Genomic DNA, 16,225 nt, shown 5'->3' on the forward strand with positions numbered 1-16,225 from the left:
TTTATTTTTTGTTTGTTTTTTAAATTCCTGTCACAGCAGCCACATGAATTAAAATTTGGGTCAAGCTATTTACAACAAAACCAGGATCTGCTTCCTGGTTAATCACTTCCAGCTCTGACCCCATCAGGATGTGAGTGAAGCCAGAATTTTTCCTTGATCTCTCTCATGTCCTAGTTGCTTAAACTGAACCATATTTGTCGTATTAATGCCCATTTTTGCAACCTGAAGAATTTTTGCCAACCATAATTTGATGTCATTAGTAAACATGGCCACCTGGTGGCTCACCATGATCTCCAGATCATTTATAAACAAGTTTTTTTAAAGTTGGTGCTTCCTAATACACATCTATGGCAGATTCCATCACTCAGATTTCTATTGCATGTTTCACAGCACCTTTCACCAAGAAAAGATTTGTTTTACAACATTAAATTATTTTTTATTATTTTACAGCTATTTGAAGTTCCTAAAAAAATCTACCCAAATAATCCCATAACTAAAAAGCAGCAGTAAAGATAAAATCTGAGCAGTTCTGGCAAACTGTTTGTTTGTTTGTTTTCAACTAATTAGGGGGGAAATTAATGTGGTGGTAACCATAACAAAATGTGAACAAAAAAGATAGACAACAAGACAATGAAATATTGGCTGAAAAACACTTTTGATGTAACTGTATGCTGTGCAAGTAGGATAGCATCATCTGTGGCATTAATATTTTATTTAGTGGGAAGCTTCCCATTACCCCTCCCCTCAGATTCCAAATCTCCCTAGGGCTACCTTTCAACTTGGGGAAACCTTTGGGAGTTCTGGGACGGGGTGGGGTGAATGTTTAACATCCAAAAATTGCCACTGGAACACCACTTCTGGGATTGGAACTGTTGCTAGTGATTCAGCTGCCAATTGTGGACATTAAAGGCTCTCCTCATCCCAAGGCATACAAAGACTTCCTCAGGCCAAACGGAATCCTTAGGGAGCCTTGGAACCTGAAGTGGGGAGTGGGTGGGTTGAAAGCTTTCAATTCAATTAAAATAATATTACAGTTACATTATGGTGGTATTCTACTAGTACAGTATAAAGTTACTTAACAAGACTTCAGCCACTAGATACATGAAAGAATGCCCATATACCAGTCTTTTTACCAGACTCCATCTGCACAACATACTACAGTATATATATGCTACAACTTATCGTCTACTCTTCCCCCACAAAACCCTGCTTCCCTTGATCTCAGGAACATTCATACATACAGTATGTGAACGAGAAAACAATGGAGAACTGCTGTTGTTCACAAAGCAGCAGGAAAACAGGTACAGCAGCCAGTTCTTCATTACCACTTCCAGCACAATTAGAAATCAGAAGTGAAGACAACCAGGCTAAATGCAAGGCTTATGTACCTGAGTGTCTCATATTACCCTAAACGATCTGCTGCCTTTTGGTCAAAAAAGAATGAGCGCAACATTTTCATAGCATAAGAATACACGGTCCTTAGCTCATGCTCTCTATTGAAATGTATGGAAAGCTGCCTTTGCACTAACTAGTACTGAGCAGAGCACACACTGTTTGTATTCTTAAGGAACCTGCAACCCCAAGGTACTGAATTTATGAACCAATCAGCTGAATGTACAAATAGTGCTGGGTGTATCCTGAGGACAGGAAAGAGAGCCAAGCACATTAATATACTCAATGCATTAAGAATAATGCAAAATAACTCGTCACTGTAAAAATAAATACAGTCTAAAGACATTTGAACATGATACAATAATCACAAAGTATATTTGTTTATGTATTTCCCTGTTTGTTCATATCAAGGGCAGAACACCACCATTTAAAAGTGGCTTGAAATACATTATCAGGTCACAGTGAAAATGGAAGCAAATTAACTACAGAGATCTCAATCAGAGAGATATTTTTTACCACTTACCTCAACCCAGTTTGTGAGCCAGTAACAGTCTGGATCAGTGTTTTCGACAGTGAATAGTACATTTCCTCTGGGAATGACAGAGCCCTCGGGGACAGCTTTTATTTCTATCGGAAGACGCCCTTCATATTTCTGTTATACAAAAAAATAAACTAACAATAACTATCTGGAAATAGCCAAATACAGTCAGTTATTTTATTGGCTAAAGAATAGGTTTTCGTACTTACGTTTGTTTTTAATTCTATAATTTATTCCTTCAAATGAGATTTACTCAAAATTTTCACTGCTAAACTTCAGGCCTAATTCAAACAATAAATGACAAAACCTGGCACAGAACTGAGTCCTAATATTTTATTTTCCTTTCATTTTTTTTACTTCTTTCTTTTTCTACAATCTGGCAGTTGTTTTAACATTGGCTGCCATGTTTCAAGGGGACATGGTGGTGCTGTGGGTTAAACCACAGAACCCTCTGTGCTGCAGGATCAGAAGACCTGCAGTCATAAGATCAAATCCACGCGATGGAGTGAGCTCCCTCACTTGTCGCAGCTCCTGCCAACCTATTTATTTATTTGATTTGATTTGTACCCCGCCCATCTGGTCTATAAGACCACCTAGCAGTTTGAAAGCATGTAAATGCGAGTAGATAAATAGGTACCACCTCGGTGGGAAGGTAACGGTGTTCTGTGTCTAGTCGCGCTGGCCACGTGACCACGGAAACTGTATTCGGACAAACGCTGGCTCTATGGCTTGGAAACAGGGATTAACACCACTCCCTAGAGTCGGACATGACTGGACTAAATGTCAAGGGGAACCTTTACCTACCATGGTTCAACTCACATTCAGAGAGTGAGTTGCACAATAGCCAGTAAGTATCCTCTTGTGGAACTTACCAGGGAGACACAATTGATATCACAAAGTGCTGCAGATTTCCAATTAAAGAGTTCTTTTTTAATTTCAGGGTGTGTGCAACTCATGTGCAATGTGATGAAATCCTGCACACACATACCTCAAATAAAGTAGAACTTTTTAACTGGTGGCAATCTGTCACTCCCAGTAACATCATTCTTGCTATCCAGCAGAGTTACACACAAGGAAGCTGGACAAACCTTTTACAAAGTAAAATGTTGGTTCAACAGTAAATTTAAGACAATGCTGTAGCTAGCCAAGATTCCTTACAAAGGCATCAACAAATTGCATTCCATCCAAATGTTTTAGTTTCCTCTGACATGAAGTACTATAACATTTGAAGTATAAAAGTGGTTTTCTCATACTATCAGTCATGTATAATTAGCAAGGGATATTTACTTATCAGACGAATGCTGCAAATTCTTTTTGAATCTGTCACCATTTGCTATTCTAAACAGAATTTTTTTCAGCTCAATTTCTTTGCATTGGCACTAAATCCCTTACCTGAAACTGCTTGCTAGGAATTTGAACATATGATCCCTGCTTTACTCTTTATTTTATTTATTTATTTTATTTAGACTTCTACCCCGCCCATCTAAATCAAAGGTCTTTAGACTTGAAAAAATTACTCTCAGCAGTTAAACCTATCAAATTCAACTCAAGAAGCTAAGCACCTGTCAACTATGACCTAATAATCATTATGTGCAAACTTGTGGTACATTTTAACACCTATTTATAAGTGGAGGAGGATTAGTATTCCCTTAAATTAAAGTGTTCAATGATTATTATTTTACCTCAAGAATGTAGTTCCACCCCGTTTCATTGAAAACATCATCTTGAAAATGTTCCTTGTATACCTCTTTGGCTTCCTGAATTTTCTCTTTGGTTACCACTTTGCCTATGATGAAAAACAAGTGTGTCAGTTGTGTGATCTATATATATACAAATAACCAGCAACATACAAGTATGCCTGCTAAAAGTTGCTCATTTCCTGCAGCACACATGTAGTGGGGTGGAATTAGCCAAATAAATTATAACAATTTTTCCCTTATGGCAAGTGTGATTCCCTGTGGTTTAATAACTGAGATAGATTCCAAACAGTAAATCATATTTCCAAGGAAGCATTCACTTGCTTATACTTCATCATCATAAACATAACCTACTTCAAAGCTAATTTTATTGGTTAAAGAAAAATGCATTGCTAAATAAATATTTTATTATCAAAGCATAAAGGGAATCACATATCCACTTCAGCTAATAGCAAACACACAATGTTTTTCACTGCATACGGGTAAGCAGTTACATGAGATGAGGGGGATTATCTACGAGAGCAGTTTCAGGTATTTAAAGGAAGCATGGACTCATACCGAATCCTTTTTTTTTGTCTCGGTCACCCTATTTTATGGCAAGGAGAAAACAGACTGCTGGATACTAAGCTGAATAAAATGAAAATGATCTAAAGGAAACCAATGAATGCTATTAACAAAAGTATCAATTTAGGTTATCCAAAAGAAGGCTCTGTTGATGTTGCACTTTCAGAACCCAACAGTGTTATGGAGGATCTGCATCACTGCTTAAAGGTGATTTGGACCCTTCTAGACTCTGGAGACATTATTTCCGCTTTTCCTCCAGGTCTCTAGAAGCTGCAGAATGCCTATCTGTGAACTGGTGGGTTCCGCTCAAGGGCTTTTCTGAAGTATTATAACATACAGAGTGAACTCATACTGTTCCAAGTTATACCATTATATGGTGGCAATTTTCTTATGCAAACTTGGCTCAGTGAAAATTGACAATACATAACGGCTGCATTTATTTCTTTTCCAAACAGTGCTCCCTGCAGCCAACAGGGATACAAAGTGAAACCCAAGACCAGAATAATGTAGGTAGATAAAATCAATTAAAATAGCAGGTTAAATACACTGCATCATTTATAGAAATGGCTTTGCTTGCTAGCTGAAGATAACTGGAGAAACTAGTTCAGCCTCCCTTGGAAAGGAGACTCAGAGCTCAGGAGAAGTCATGAAGGACCTGTTTCAAATCCCATGTTTCAGATGATAGGGCAGAACGAATGTGAAAACATGACACTGGTTTGTATGGGAGTAATGTGGTTTTTTAGTATGTAGTCTCACATTAGGAAAGGATTTGAACATAATGAGCACTCTGAATTACTAACAGTAACCAGTGAAGCTGCTGCAACACAAATCATATGCTACCTCTAACTGGATCTGGCGGCAACATTCTGAGCTAGTGAAGTTTCTGAATACTCTTCAAAGATATTAATGTGTCCAAACAAAAAGTGACGAAGGCATGTTTCACTATACAGTGGTGCCTCGTATAGCGAGGTTAATCCGTTCCGGATTAACCTTCGCTATAGCGAAACATCGCTGAACGGGACAAAAAAAGCCATTGGAACGCATTAAACATCATTTAATGTGTTCCAAATAGGCCCAAAACTCACCGTTCAGCAATGCTCCCGGGTCTGGCAGCCATTTTCGCGCCCTCGGTAAGCGAGGGGAGGGCGCGAAAACACGTGCGGCCATTTCGGGCGTCCGGCAACAGCCGATCGCCCGAGGGCAAGAGGAGGAGGAGGAAGAGGGAAAGAGGGGCGGACACACGACCGCGTGCCACTTCCTTTCCTCCATCTGCCTGCCTGCCTGCCTGCGTTCCTCCCCAGCAGTGGCAGAAGAGGGAGGAGGAGGAAGAGGGAAAGTGTGGGAGGAGGAGGACGAAGAAGGGAGGCGGACGCACGAGTGCGCGCCACTTCCCTCCCTCCGCCTGCCTGTCTTGCCGCCTGTGTTCCTCCCCAGCGTTCCTCCCCAGCGGCGGCAGAAGAGAGAGGAGGAGGAAGAGGGAAAGTGTGGGGGGAGGAGGACGAAGAAGGGAGGCGGACGCACGAGCGCGCGCCACTTCCCTCCCTCCGCCTGCCTGTCTTGCCGCCTGTGTTCCTCCCCAGCGTTCCTCCCCAGCGGCGGCAGAAGAGAAAGGAGGAGGAAGAGGGAAAGTGTGGGGGGAGGAGGACGAAGAAGGGAGGCGGACGCACGAGCGCGCGCCACTTCCCTCCCTCCGCCTGCCTGTCTCGCCGCCTGCTTTTCTCCCCGGCCAGCATGGCCCCGCATCACTCTCACGGCGGCGGCTCCTTCCAACGGGCCCCCCACATGGAAGATCGGTAAGCGAGTTTTGCCCATTGGGGCCGACGCTATGCCTCCGCATTAGCGATCCCGGAAAAGGGATCGCTATGCGGATTCATCGTTATACGGTGCATTCGTAATACGAGGCACCACTGTATTATTGTATATTGCCCTGAATATATTGTATGTGGCAGATACCCTTTTAAAACAGAAGAAAGAGTTGCAATATCTGACATCAGCAGGTGCAGCTGTTGTAATCGCCTTGACTGTTTGTAAATGTTTCTTATATCAAGATTCAGGGGAGTCTCCGAGTATACCCCAACAGGAAAACTAAGTCACCAAAGAAAATGTACATCTAAATCATGTTCAGCCTCTATTCCCCTCATCTTCCTTTCTGCTAGCTACAGCCATTCCTGTCTTATCTGGATTAACATACAAGGTGTTTGTCCTTACTTCAGCAGATCCATTGCTATTAGATGAAAAGGAGATAAAATCTGGTGTCTATCAACATATTAAGACACAGAATGCTGAAATTTTGGATAACTTCATCTAATAGTTTCATGTAGTTATGAAACACATGGAAGATGAAACTCTGAAGGACAACACAGGCCAAGAGCAGGCAATCTAATGGCCTCCAGATGTTTGGGACTATAAAATTCCCTTAGAATTAGCTATCCTGATTGTGAATGACAGAAATTGTAGTTCAGAAAGTGTTATAAGAATGTACAGTGGTGCCTCACACAACGATGTTAATTGGTTCAAAAAAAATCAACGCTGTGTGAAACATCGTTCTGTGAAACACCATTTCTCATAGGAATGCATTGAAAACCGGTTAATCCGTTCCAATTGGAACGGATTGCCATCGCTGAGTGAAAAGGGAGATCGGGAAAGAGCTCTTTGATCTCCGTTTGCCTTTTAAAACTCTTACCGATCTCCCTTTTTGCTCCTGTAAAAGTGTCTTACAATGTTTGGAAGCTGTTTTAAATGATTGCAATGGTTAGTCCACCTCCTGAAACCTATGCAAACTGATTTTGGTGTTGTTCTGACACTTCGTTAATTTATGATGATTTTTTGTTTTTTCCATTGGAAACCATTAGACAGACCATCCAATGGTTTCCAATGGAGAAAATTCAAAAAATCATCATAAATTAACGAAGCGTAAGAACAACACCAAAATCAGTTTGCATAGGTTTCAGGAGGTGGTCTAACCAGTGCAATCATTTAAAACAGCTTCCAAACATTGTAAGACACTTTTACGGGAGCGAAAAGGGAGATCGTTGTGTGAAAATCCCCCATAGGAAACATCGCTGTGTGAGGCAGCAAATTTGACAGAAAAAGGCATCGTTGTGTGAATTCATCGTTGTGTGAGGCACTCGTTGTGCGAGGCACCACTGTATACAAGCAAAACCTATTCCTACTTTGTTAACTTCTACCACAGACCAGTGGGCCAGACAGTGAGGAATCTCCCTGGACTCTTTTTCTGGAATTACCACTGAAGGAATGATGAACCACTGTAAAATAACGCTACCAAGTCTCATCCCATGAAGGGTACCATGATAAATGGTATCAAAAGCTGTGGAGAGGTTCTGCAAAACCAACAGATACACTTTCTCCTGTCCAGTTCTACGTACAGATGGTTCATTCATATAACTATAACTGGATCTGAAGTTGGAATAAAATGTGTGTGGATAATCATCATGATCCAGGAATACCTAAAGGTAAGATATTGCTTCACATATAAACACATGGCTCAGAATTGACTGTTGGAGACTATCCTGAAAGTACCCACTTTAGTGGGATTCAGGGAGGTTTTTTAAATTATCTTGACACTACCTCTTTTAGTTCTTCTCCTCTACACTTTAATGGAATCTTATGGAAAATATACACAGCACTTCTTGGTTAGTTATTTCTCAGACATTTTAGTATCTAAACATTTACAACAATGTGCACAAAGAAAAGCAACTTATAAAAATGTGATGTACAACATTTACTGCATCTAGTGAAGACATTTAGAAAGAGGTTGCAAGAGGCTCCTGTTCAAGCTGTAAGGATAACCCAATGCCAAACTGAGTAGACACCACACAACAAAACTAGTCATTTATCTCTCTCTGTGTGTATACAAGACATATTTGGACACACACTATGCACATATGGGAATAATTTAAAAGTTAAGAGTAGAATTAAAAAACTTGAGGTTTCAGTTTTCACTGAATTAAGACATTTGAGAGCTATTCATAGTAGAAACAATTTAGACATAACGTGAAAAATTATGTCATTTATGTGCAAATATATTTAACAACTCTAGGAGGAATTACCTTTTAAGTATTTGTTAAGAATGTACTGTAACCCGTAAAAAACAGTCTCCTCATATTTCACCTTCCTAAATTTGGAGTTCTCAGTCTTCTTTTCACGACATTCAAAGTACGAATACACTTTGCTTGTATTGGGTGGATACTGTTTATAATGTGTCACCTATAACAAGAAAAGCACCAGTAAGAAATCTTTTAAGCACATCCAAAAAAGAAAATACTTAAAATAAACAATGGCTATGACATACAAATCCCAGCAAGGATCAACTTCTTTCTTCACCTTTCCAGCTTGGCCTGGCAAGCCTAAAGTCATGCAGCATTGAAAAGCAGGGCGTATTTAATCATACCACTTCCCCTGCTGGCAGCTCATGAAAACAATGATTTTCAGTTTTCTGTCCTTCCAGCTGCCCAAGCAATACATCATTGCTATTGAATATTTACCCATGTGACTTCTCTTCTACACAAGGTGCACAACTTTTCTACAACTGACAAATCAAACTGATCAGGATTCTGAACAAATGTGAACTGCCAGTTTGGTCATTTTGAACTTAGCAGCTCCACTGTCAGCACAGACGTATGCCATTAGAAATGAAGCTGTTTTTCAGAAATATTGTTGGTTTTATTACAAGGTTTTATTCAAGCACAAACCAAGTAACACAAGTTTTGCTTTTAAGTTATTACTCTGACAGATCTTGTTTGTATATGATTACAGGCAGCAATCATCAACAAATAGCCATGTTCTTGTCTGCACCATAAGGAGAAAGCTTTGCCTTATCCATAAAAAAAGCTCTTTTTAGATCTCACCTAAAGAGTTTCAACATATAAGCTATATATAAGCATGAAAACACTGTAAACCAGATTTTAATTTCCACAACAGCAATACAGATTATAAGTACATGGGCTTTCCTGCACCAATTACAATGCCATTATAAGTACTTTAAATTTTGAAGGATATATTACCCAGAAAAGTGAAAAATAAATACTGGCTTTATATTTTAATCAAAACAAATTTCAATAAATGACTAGAAGATCAGTAGTGGCAAATTCTTCTAAAAGAGGTTTAACCCAAAGTAATCAAAAACTGGATGTTATACACAGACCATTAGTTTGATGACACTTCTATGGGGAAGTATCTCCTAGCTTACTTTAAAATACGTACTTCTGACATTTAAGACCGAAGCCTTTTATTTTTCCCTTTTCTTCAAACTAATGCTATAGATTAAGATCTTTAAAAGTCAAGTTTTCTTTTCTACCACTTATATTTTTTAATTTTTTGCATTTCTCTCAGCTTGGGCAATGTATTTGACTGGTCAGTTTCACTCTGTTTTTGATACACCAGCACAATGCTGTGGTATTTGGATTTCCAACACTGCAAGGGAATTTTTGATAGGGGTAAAAAAAGTATAACAGTAAGAGTATCAGATATGTATTCGCGAAGGCTTTCACAGCCGGGATCTAATGATTGTTGTGGGTTCTTCGGGCTCTTTGGCCGTGTTCTGAAGGTTGTTCTTCCTGATGTTTCGCCAGACAGAGTTCCTACTCCAGTCCTCTGAAGATGCCGGCCTCAGAGACTGGCGAAACGTCAGGAAGAACAATCTTCAGAACATGGCCAAAGAGCCCGAAAAACCCACAACAATCATTAGTACCAGATATGTAGATCTAGAAATCCTAAATTTGAGCACAAAGTGTATGGCAATGTGCAAGTATCTTCAAAACGTCAGAGAAATAAAGCATTCTTAAATTCACTAAACTGGTTGGAGGGTCTTTTCATTGAGGGCCTAGCTCAGGCCTAAATACAGGGTACAAGTGCATATCAACTGTTATATAAATAAGGCATAATTTTCCATGGCATACCCAGGTTGGCCACCAGAAACATTTAAAGTATTTAAAAGCGTCCTATCCCTTCCTTTTAAGTTTCAAGGTTCCCTAGAGCTTCCTTTTGCCCTGAGAAATCCTTTGGGGTGTGTGTGAGAAGGCTTTAATATTTTAAAAAATTGCAGCCAGATTACTGGCAGCAGCAAACTGGTGGTGATTTTTTTCCAGCATTAAGCCTCCCCCCCCAATCTCAAGGTTTCCAAATGATTCCCAAGGGCAAAAGGAAGTCCTGGGGAGTGTTGGAACCTAAAAGGATGGGATAAGAAGCTTTTAAATACAGTACTTTAAATGCTTCTGGCACCCAACCTGGGTTATATCAGCACAATGTTATGGAACAGGTTTTTGCCCATTATCTACAATGATAGCATTTGCAAAAATCATTAGTTGTTGAACAACTTCAGATGCCAATACACAGGCCTGCAATGCATGTTTGTATTTTGGACAAAAAAGTACTGGATGCCTAACAAAATCAGCTTAATATGAAGAGTTGATTCAAAAACTTCTTCACATTCCATATAACATGAAATCCCAGATCATAAATACTATGCAACTTAGTAATGATTATATGCATTCATCCTAAGTATGATACATACTAAATGCCAATGAGTTAGATTAATCAAAGTGAAAGGGGGAAAATACCTTATATCTACTAGGAAACAAAACGTCCTGTAGCACTATAAGTCACATAATTTATTTACTTCCTTAAATTTTCTCTGCATCACTGTTATTTTTTTCTCATTGCCACTGCCTCCAAAACAACAGAAGGAAGCTAGTAAGACAAGCAAGTGTCTCAATAGTTCTGCAATTGAGTTTATAAAATACACTTCAAACCAGGTTTCTTTGCCCATCTACACATGGAAACCACAACTATGTAATTTACAGGCTTCCTTTCTATATTATGCTGTATATGTGCCTTTCCAAGTAAAGTATTAGAAAGCTGCAAATAGGGTTAAAATTTTACAGCTTATCCGTGAAAATGGGAAGCTACCCAATTAATACAATTACATATTTTGAGGGAATGATAACAGCTCTTTAGTTTTGACCATAATGGAAGACACTGGGGATAACCTTTACAGAACTTGAACACCTTAGAGAATCCTCCCATCAGAGATTCTGTTCTGAGTGCCTGCATCCTATAGGGTAGAGGCCGCCAACCATGAGTAACACAGGTGTTCTTGGACAGCAACTCCCAAAAGCCTTCACCACTAGCTGTACTGGCCAGGGTTTCTGGGAAATGCAGTCCAAGAATACCTGGGTTACCCAAGATTGGGAACCATTATTATAGAGCAGGGATCTCCAAACTTTTTACAGTGAGGGCCACACCAGATATTTTCAAAGTTTTTGAGGGCTGAAGGAACAGGAATGTGTGCACATGCATGTGTGTACACACGCCTGCCCCCGGACCGGCCACACACCCCTACCTGCCCGGCCACACACCCCTACCTGCCCACCCACACACATGCATGCATAAATATATTCAAGTATTTATGTGAAGTATTTCCCTCAAAACATACTTCTAAACCAATTGTCTTTGAAAATGTGTATTTTCATATGTTGTGGAAGGGGCTTGAGTAGAGACCTGTGCTGCGGAATTCAGATAACACAAAAATTAGTGGATTCAGTCATCATAGTAAGATGACGGAATCAATCTGTATGAGAATTCAAACTTCTCAAAAATCTCTAATTTAAAGGCACATACATGAATATATTATGCTAGTGCACTGCTTCCCTCGCCATTAATAAATCTCTCTAAGCAGCAGGATGCGTATCTCTGTGCTTGAAGTACAGCTATTCAAATACAAATAAAATCAGATCCTTTATGAAGTTAAACACCAAGTTCATTATTATGCCCTTAGTCAATTTGGTAGCATTAGACCAGAATGGGAAAAATGTTGTAAGTACGGTATATTTAGGCAAATCCAAGCAAACCGAAGGTCCTTGGTCTAGCAATAGTTCCTATATCTTTGTGTTGGAGAGGTGAATCCATATAGTGAATTTATGTATATGCAATAGAGCCGTTATTTTATTCTAGGCTTTTGAAGAATCTCTGTGTATTACTGATCCTTCTATGCTATGGATTCCCAACCAAGTTGAGGAAGTATCTTGGATTTTTGTCTGAATTTGAATTGAAAGGGACACTTGAACCTTGCAAGCAACTTCTGTATTAGTGCTATTGTTGATGACCTAAGTGCATTTTGTTGTTGGAACTGCTCATGTTTTTTGTTATATAACTGAGTAAGAAACTCATTTTGTGAAATTGTATTTGCATGGCTCATCAACAGATATCTGAGTAAATGAATAGGCCCATAGAACTCAAGAGCGTTACACCTGCATTGAGAAAGTACAGTACCAGATACATCCAGCATATCCACTAAGGTAAGAAAAGATTTCCAGTTTAAATCTTGGACAGCTGCAGTGATAGGAAACAACCTGGTGTTGTCCAAATGTTTTGGGCTGCTGTTCTTTTAAGCCCCAACTAGCATGGTCTCTATTCAGGGATTCTCAATGTGGCAAGTCAAAACATCTGGAAGACACTATGTTATGTACAACTGGCTGACCAATCGTCAAATTAGGCATAGATCTAAAAACATATTTCTGCTTAGGCCTGGCTTTCAAAAAGGTTTCTTACAACTGCTGTTACTGCAAAAGCTAGCCATTGTTTGAAGCATATCAAGCAGCACACAATCTAGCCCAGTTCTGAATATGAAATGCTGCACTGTAAGTCTTGCTCCTTTCAATAGGAAATATCTAGGCATACGTTCGCTGTTGAAATAAATGGAAATAACCCCGTTTTAACACAGAGCAATACTGCCTTCAAAGTCAAGGGTGGGAAAACTGTGCTCCTATAGATGTTGGTAGACGTCACCTCCCAGCATTCATCACAACTTGGTACACTTCCTAGGCCCAATGGAAGTTGCCTCTGGAGAGCCTCTGCTTTAAATCAACAAGTTTGACTGTAAGATCCCTTCAATGCAAATTTCCCTGTCATTTGCCTTGAGATCAATTGAGCTACATATTTACATGTTTTCATAACCAGTAATTAAGGGGTTGTTTGATTATCTTGATGGCACTAGAAATGGTTTTATCTATCAGATCTAAGCACTTCAATATCAACTTGGCCAGGGAATCAAACTTTGAAAACTACTAGCAGGAATCCCTGTAATTATAACCCAGCAGTTTAAGTGGTGTACACAGCAAAAACAACTAGAGTCCAACTTAAATCTTCTGATTATGAATTGCATCTTAATGTTCTTCTCTTGACATTAGAACAGAATTCTACTATACTATTCCTGAACAATGTTGTAAACAATTATTTTAAAAAAAAGCCCAACTTGTTTACCTTTGTTGCCCACATCTCTAACTACAAAATACTAGTAACCCTGGTAAGGATGTTTAAGAGCTCTAAACCTCTCTACAGATCAGTCAACAGAGACTCCTGATTAAAAAAACAAAAGCATACTTCTTCTGAAACGTGGTTCTTTCACTGGTTGTTAAATTTTAGCTTGGCTAAGAACAATTCTCTTTTCTCAGAAACACCCCCTTTCCTATCACCAGTCAACTAAAATTAGCCCTCTGTAGTAGTCTAGTAATGGAATGAGGCAGGTGCTTTTTCCACTGTCATTTCATGCAATACCTCCTGCCAGGATGGGAAGCAAGACTTTGAACGTCTGAAGAACATAAAAGTTGTACTGCTGAGCTAGTTTCACTTTCTACTTCGCTATTCCTCTCTTTCGTTTGCTGTTAACAGGAAACTTCTGAGCATGAGGGACCGATCGAAGGAGAGAGAGGGCACTGGCACTGCCACCAAATTCTCCCACCCACTCTCCACAGAGATAAATCACACGTCTGTGATAAGACCCCCATTCCTTCTCCGCAGCAAGCCATGCTAATTTTGATACAAGCAAAGGACACATTCCAGAACAAGGCAAGTGCTTCATCATCCACTCCTTTGGACGCATCCATGCCGCCGCCACCCCCCCCCAGGCTTCAGCGCACGGAGCGGGGGGATAAAGGACCCCCCAACTCACCAAACCTAGTCTTCGGACCAGTCACGTTTAAAAAGAGCCGCCATGTTAAAAAGTGCTACCCTTGCCTGCATAAATCACTCAAGAAGTCCCAAGAACGGAACTTACTCCTAATTGTTAAGAGCACAAAAGGTTCCGTAGCCTCAGCCTGTTGCAGAGAAGGAGAGACGGGCGGCTCTTTTCAGAAGCGAGGCTTAAACAGGCACGTAAATGCCATCTATTGCGGCATAAAGGCTTCCTTCCTGAAGGCAAAAAAGGACCTGCCCTCCTTAGGTGCCGGAGGCTGCCTCGCCGTGACCTCCTCTGCCCTCTCAACCCCACACCCTGGAGAACAAGTCCCCCCCGGGGGGGGGGGAAGCAAGCCTAGCCTTGCGAGCCGTCACACACGTAGCCCCGGGCACCCAAGCCGGGTCCTCCAGAGCCCGGCTACCTCCTGGCCCGGTGCCTGAAGCAGAACCGGGGTGGAGGGAAGAGAGGGAGGGAGGGGGAGAAGAAGCCCGAGGCAGAGATAAAGGGAAGCAGGGCGAGAATGAGATATGAGCACCGAAGCGGCGGGGAGAGGGACGCGCGAGAGGCACCCACCGGGCAGCCTCCTAACGGTTGCGAGCCCCCCCGGGGGGGTGAGGAGCGGGGCGCGTGCGGAAGTGCCCACCTCCCTCCCCAGATGGAGACCCCTCTTTTCCCCCCGCCTGCCCCCTTTTCCCCCCCTTCCCCGCCCAACCTTGTAGGAGTCGGTCATGAGGAGGATGTTGAACTCGGCTCCCTCCGCTGCACTTTCCATGTCGCCTGGAACCGAACGAGCGGCGAGACGGTGCAGCGCGCCAGTCCAGGTCGCACAGAGAGAGCGAAGGAAGGGGGACACTCTAATATGGGCTTCGGCGCCTCTCCCGTTGCCCACTGCCAAGCGCCTCAGGGGCGGCCGGGGAGGGGGCGGGGCCGAGACGTCACGGAAGGCTGAGGGAGGGGCGCCGTCTCCGCCCCCGCCCTTGATTGGACGGCGGCCTCTAGAGCGGAGGGAGGGACTGACAGAGAGGAGCTGTGAGGTCACGAGAAAGGTGGAGGGCGCGCGGCGTCTTCGCCAATTGGTTTAGAATCCCCTCCGCGGAGAGGGGGGAAGAGGTAGGGAGGGGGAGTGAGGACCAATAACGTCACACAACCAGAGGGAGGCGGGGCCGGTCCCCTGGTTGAACCGGTGATTTGCAGTTCCCTTCAGGAACGAAAAAGAGACGGAGTCGAGGCATTGACGTCATAGGAGTTAACTGCCTCATTGGATGAGGGGTCCGGCGGGTGAGCGAGCAGAGGGGAGGCGGGACATGAAGGAGAAAAAGCGTGAGGCGATGCTCGGTCGGGATGGCGCGGATAACAGGGAGAGGGTGGCGCATGCGCAGCAAAAAGGCCGGGCTCCGCTTTCGATTCCGTGGGACTGAGGTTAAAATGTGCGCTGGGGACTGGCGTGAAGGGGAATGGAAAGTGAATCCGGAGAGCGAAGATCAGAATCCTGTCAGCAGTTTTTGCCGGGAGAACTTGTCCATGTGACGGATGAAAAGAGCAGTGTGATTTCCTGAAACCAGCACACAGCGTGACCCGAGCGGATCTGGATGGATTTAATGTCCCAGAATTTGCTCATGGAATTGCACACAGATCATAAGCATTGAAAACAGCAGCAACAACCCAGATACAGGTCCATAGACGTCCAGTCCCATTTGTTCCCTAACTGAGGTTGGTCCTCGTGCAATCTTGTGTATCGTGCCTGCGGTCGCTTAATTTAAGAATGGATCTCCTGTATCAGGAACACCTGCTTAGGTCCTTGAATTTGGTGGTAGAAGCGGGACAGTGTTCTGTGATCAAGAGTAAATATTAATTCCACAAAATTTATTCCTCCCAAATAGATGAGCACAAAATGGCAAGCTAGTACGTATAACACCCAATTCCATCTGTTTCCTCTTTAGAATATAAATTGTGTATCTCCAAACCCAACCGACTCTAGTTTTTCTTATAAGTTAGATCCCTAAGTACAGTGGAAAAAAATTCCATGGACTGATTAAAAAGTGATAACGCAAAGTGTGCTGC

The 16,225-nt window shown here is 41.9% G+C and overlaps 1 protein-coding gene across 1 annotated transcript in view; it reads right to left on the minus strand.

Moving 5' to 3' along the window:
• NAMPT (nicotinamide phosphoribosyltransferase) overlaps window positions 1-15,082 on the minus strand; it is a 28,263-nt gene extending 13,181 nt beyond the window's left edge. The window contains exons 1-4 of the mRNA XM_020797258.3: window positions 14,877-15,082; window positions 8,262-8,418; window positions 3,613-3,716; window positions 1,916-2,044 (exon numbers count right to left, since the gene is read on the minus strand). Coding sequence (XP_020652917.1) covers window positions 1,916-2,044; window positions 3,613-3,716; window positions 8,262-8,418; window positions 14,877-14,936 — 450 coding nt within the window. The 5' untranslated portion in view covers window positions 14,937-15,082. The remainder of the gene's footprint in view (window positions 1-1,915; window positions 2,045-3,612; window positions 3,717-8,261; window positions 8,419-14,876) is intronic.
• Between the last annotated feature and the right edge of the window lie 1,143 nt (window positions 15,083-16,225).

This window comes from Pogona vitticeps, chromosome 5 (assembly GCF_051106095.1).
Source record: "Pogona vitticeps strain Pit_001003342236 chromosome 5, PviZW2.1, whole genome shotgun sequence".
Lineage (NCBI taxonomy): Eukaryota > Metazoa > Chordata > Lepidosauria > Squamata > Agamidae > Pogona > Pogona vitticeps.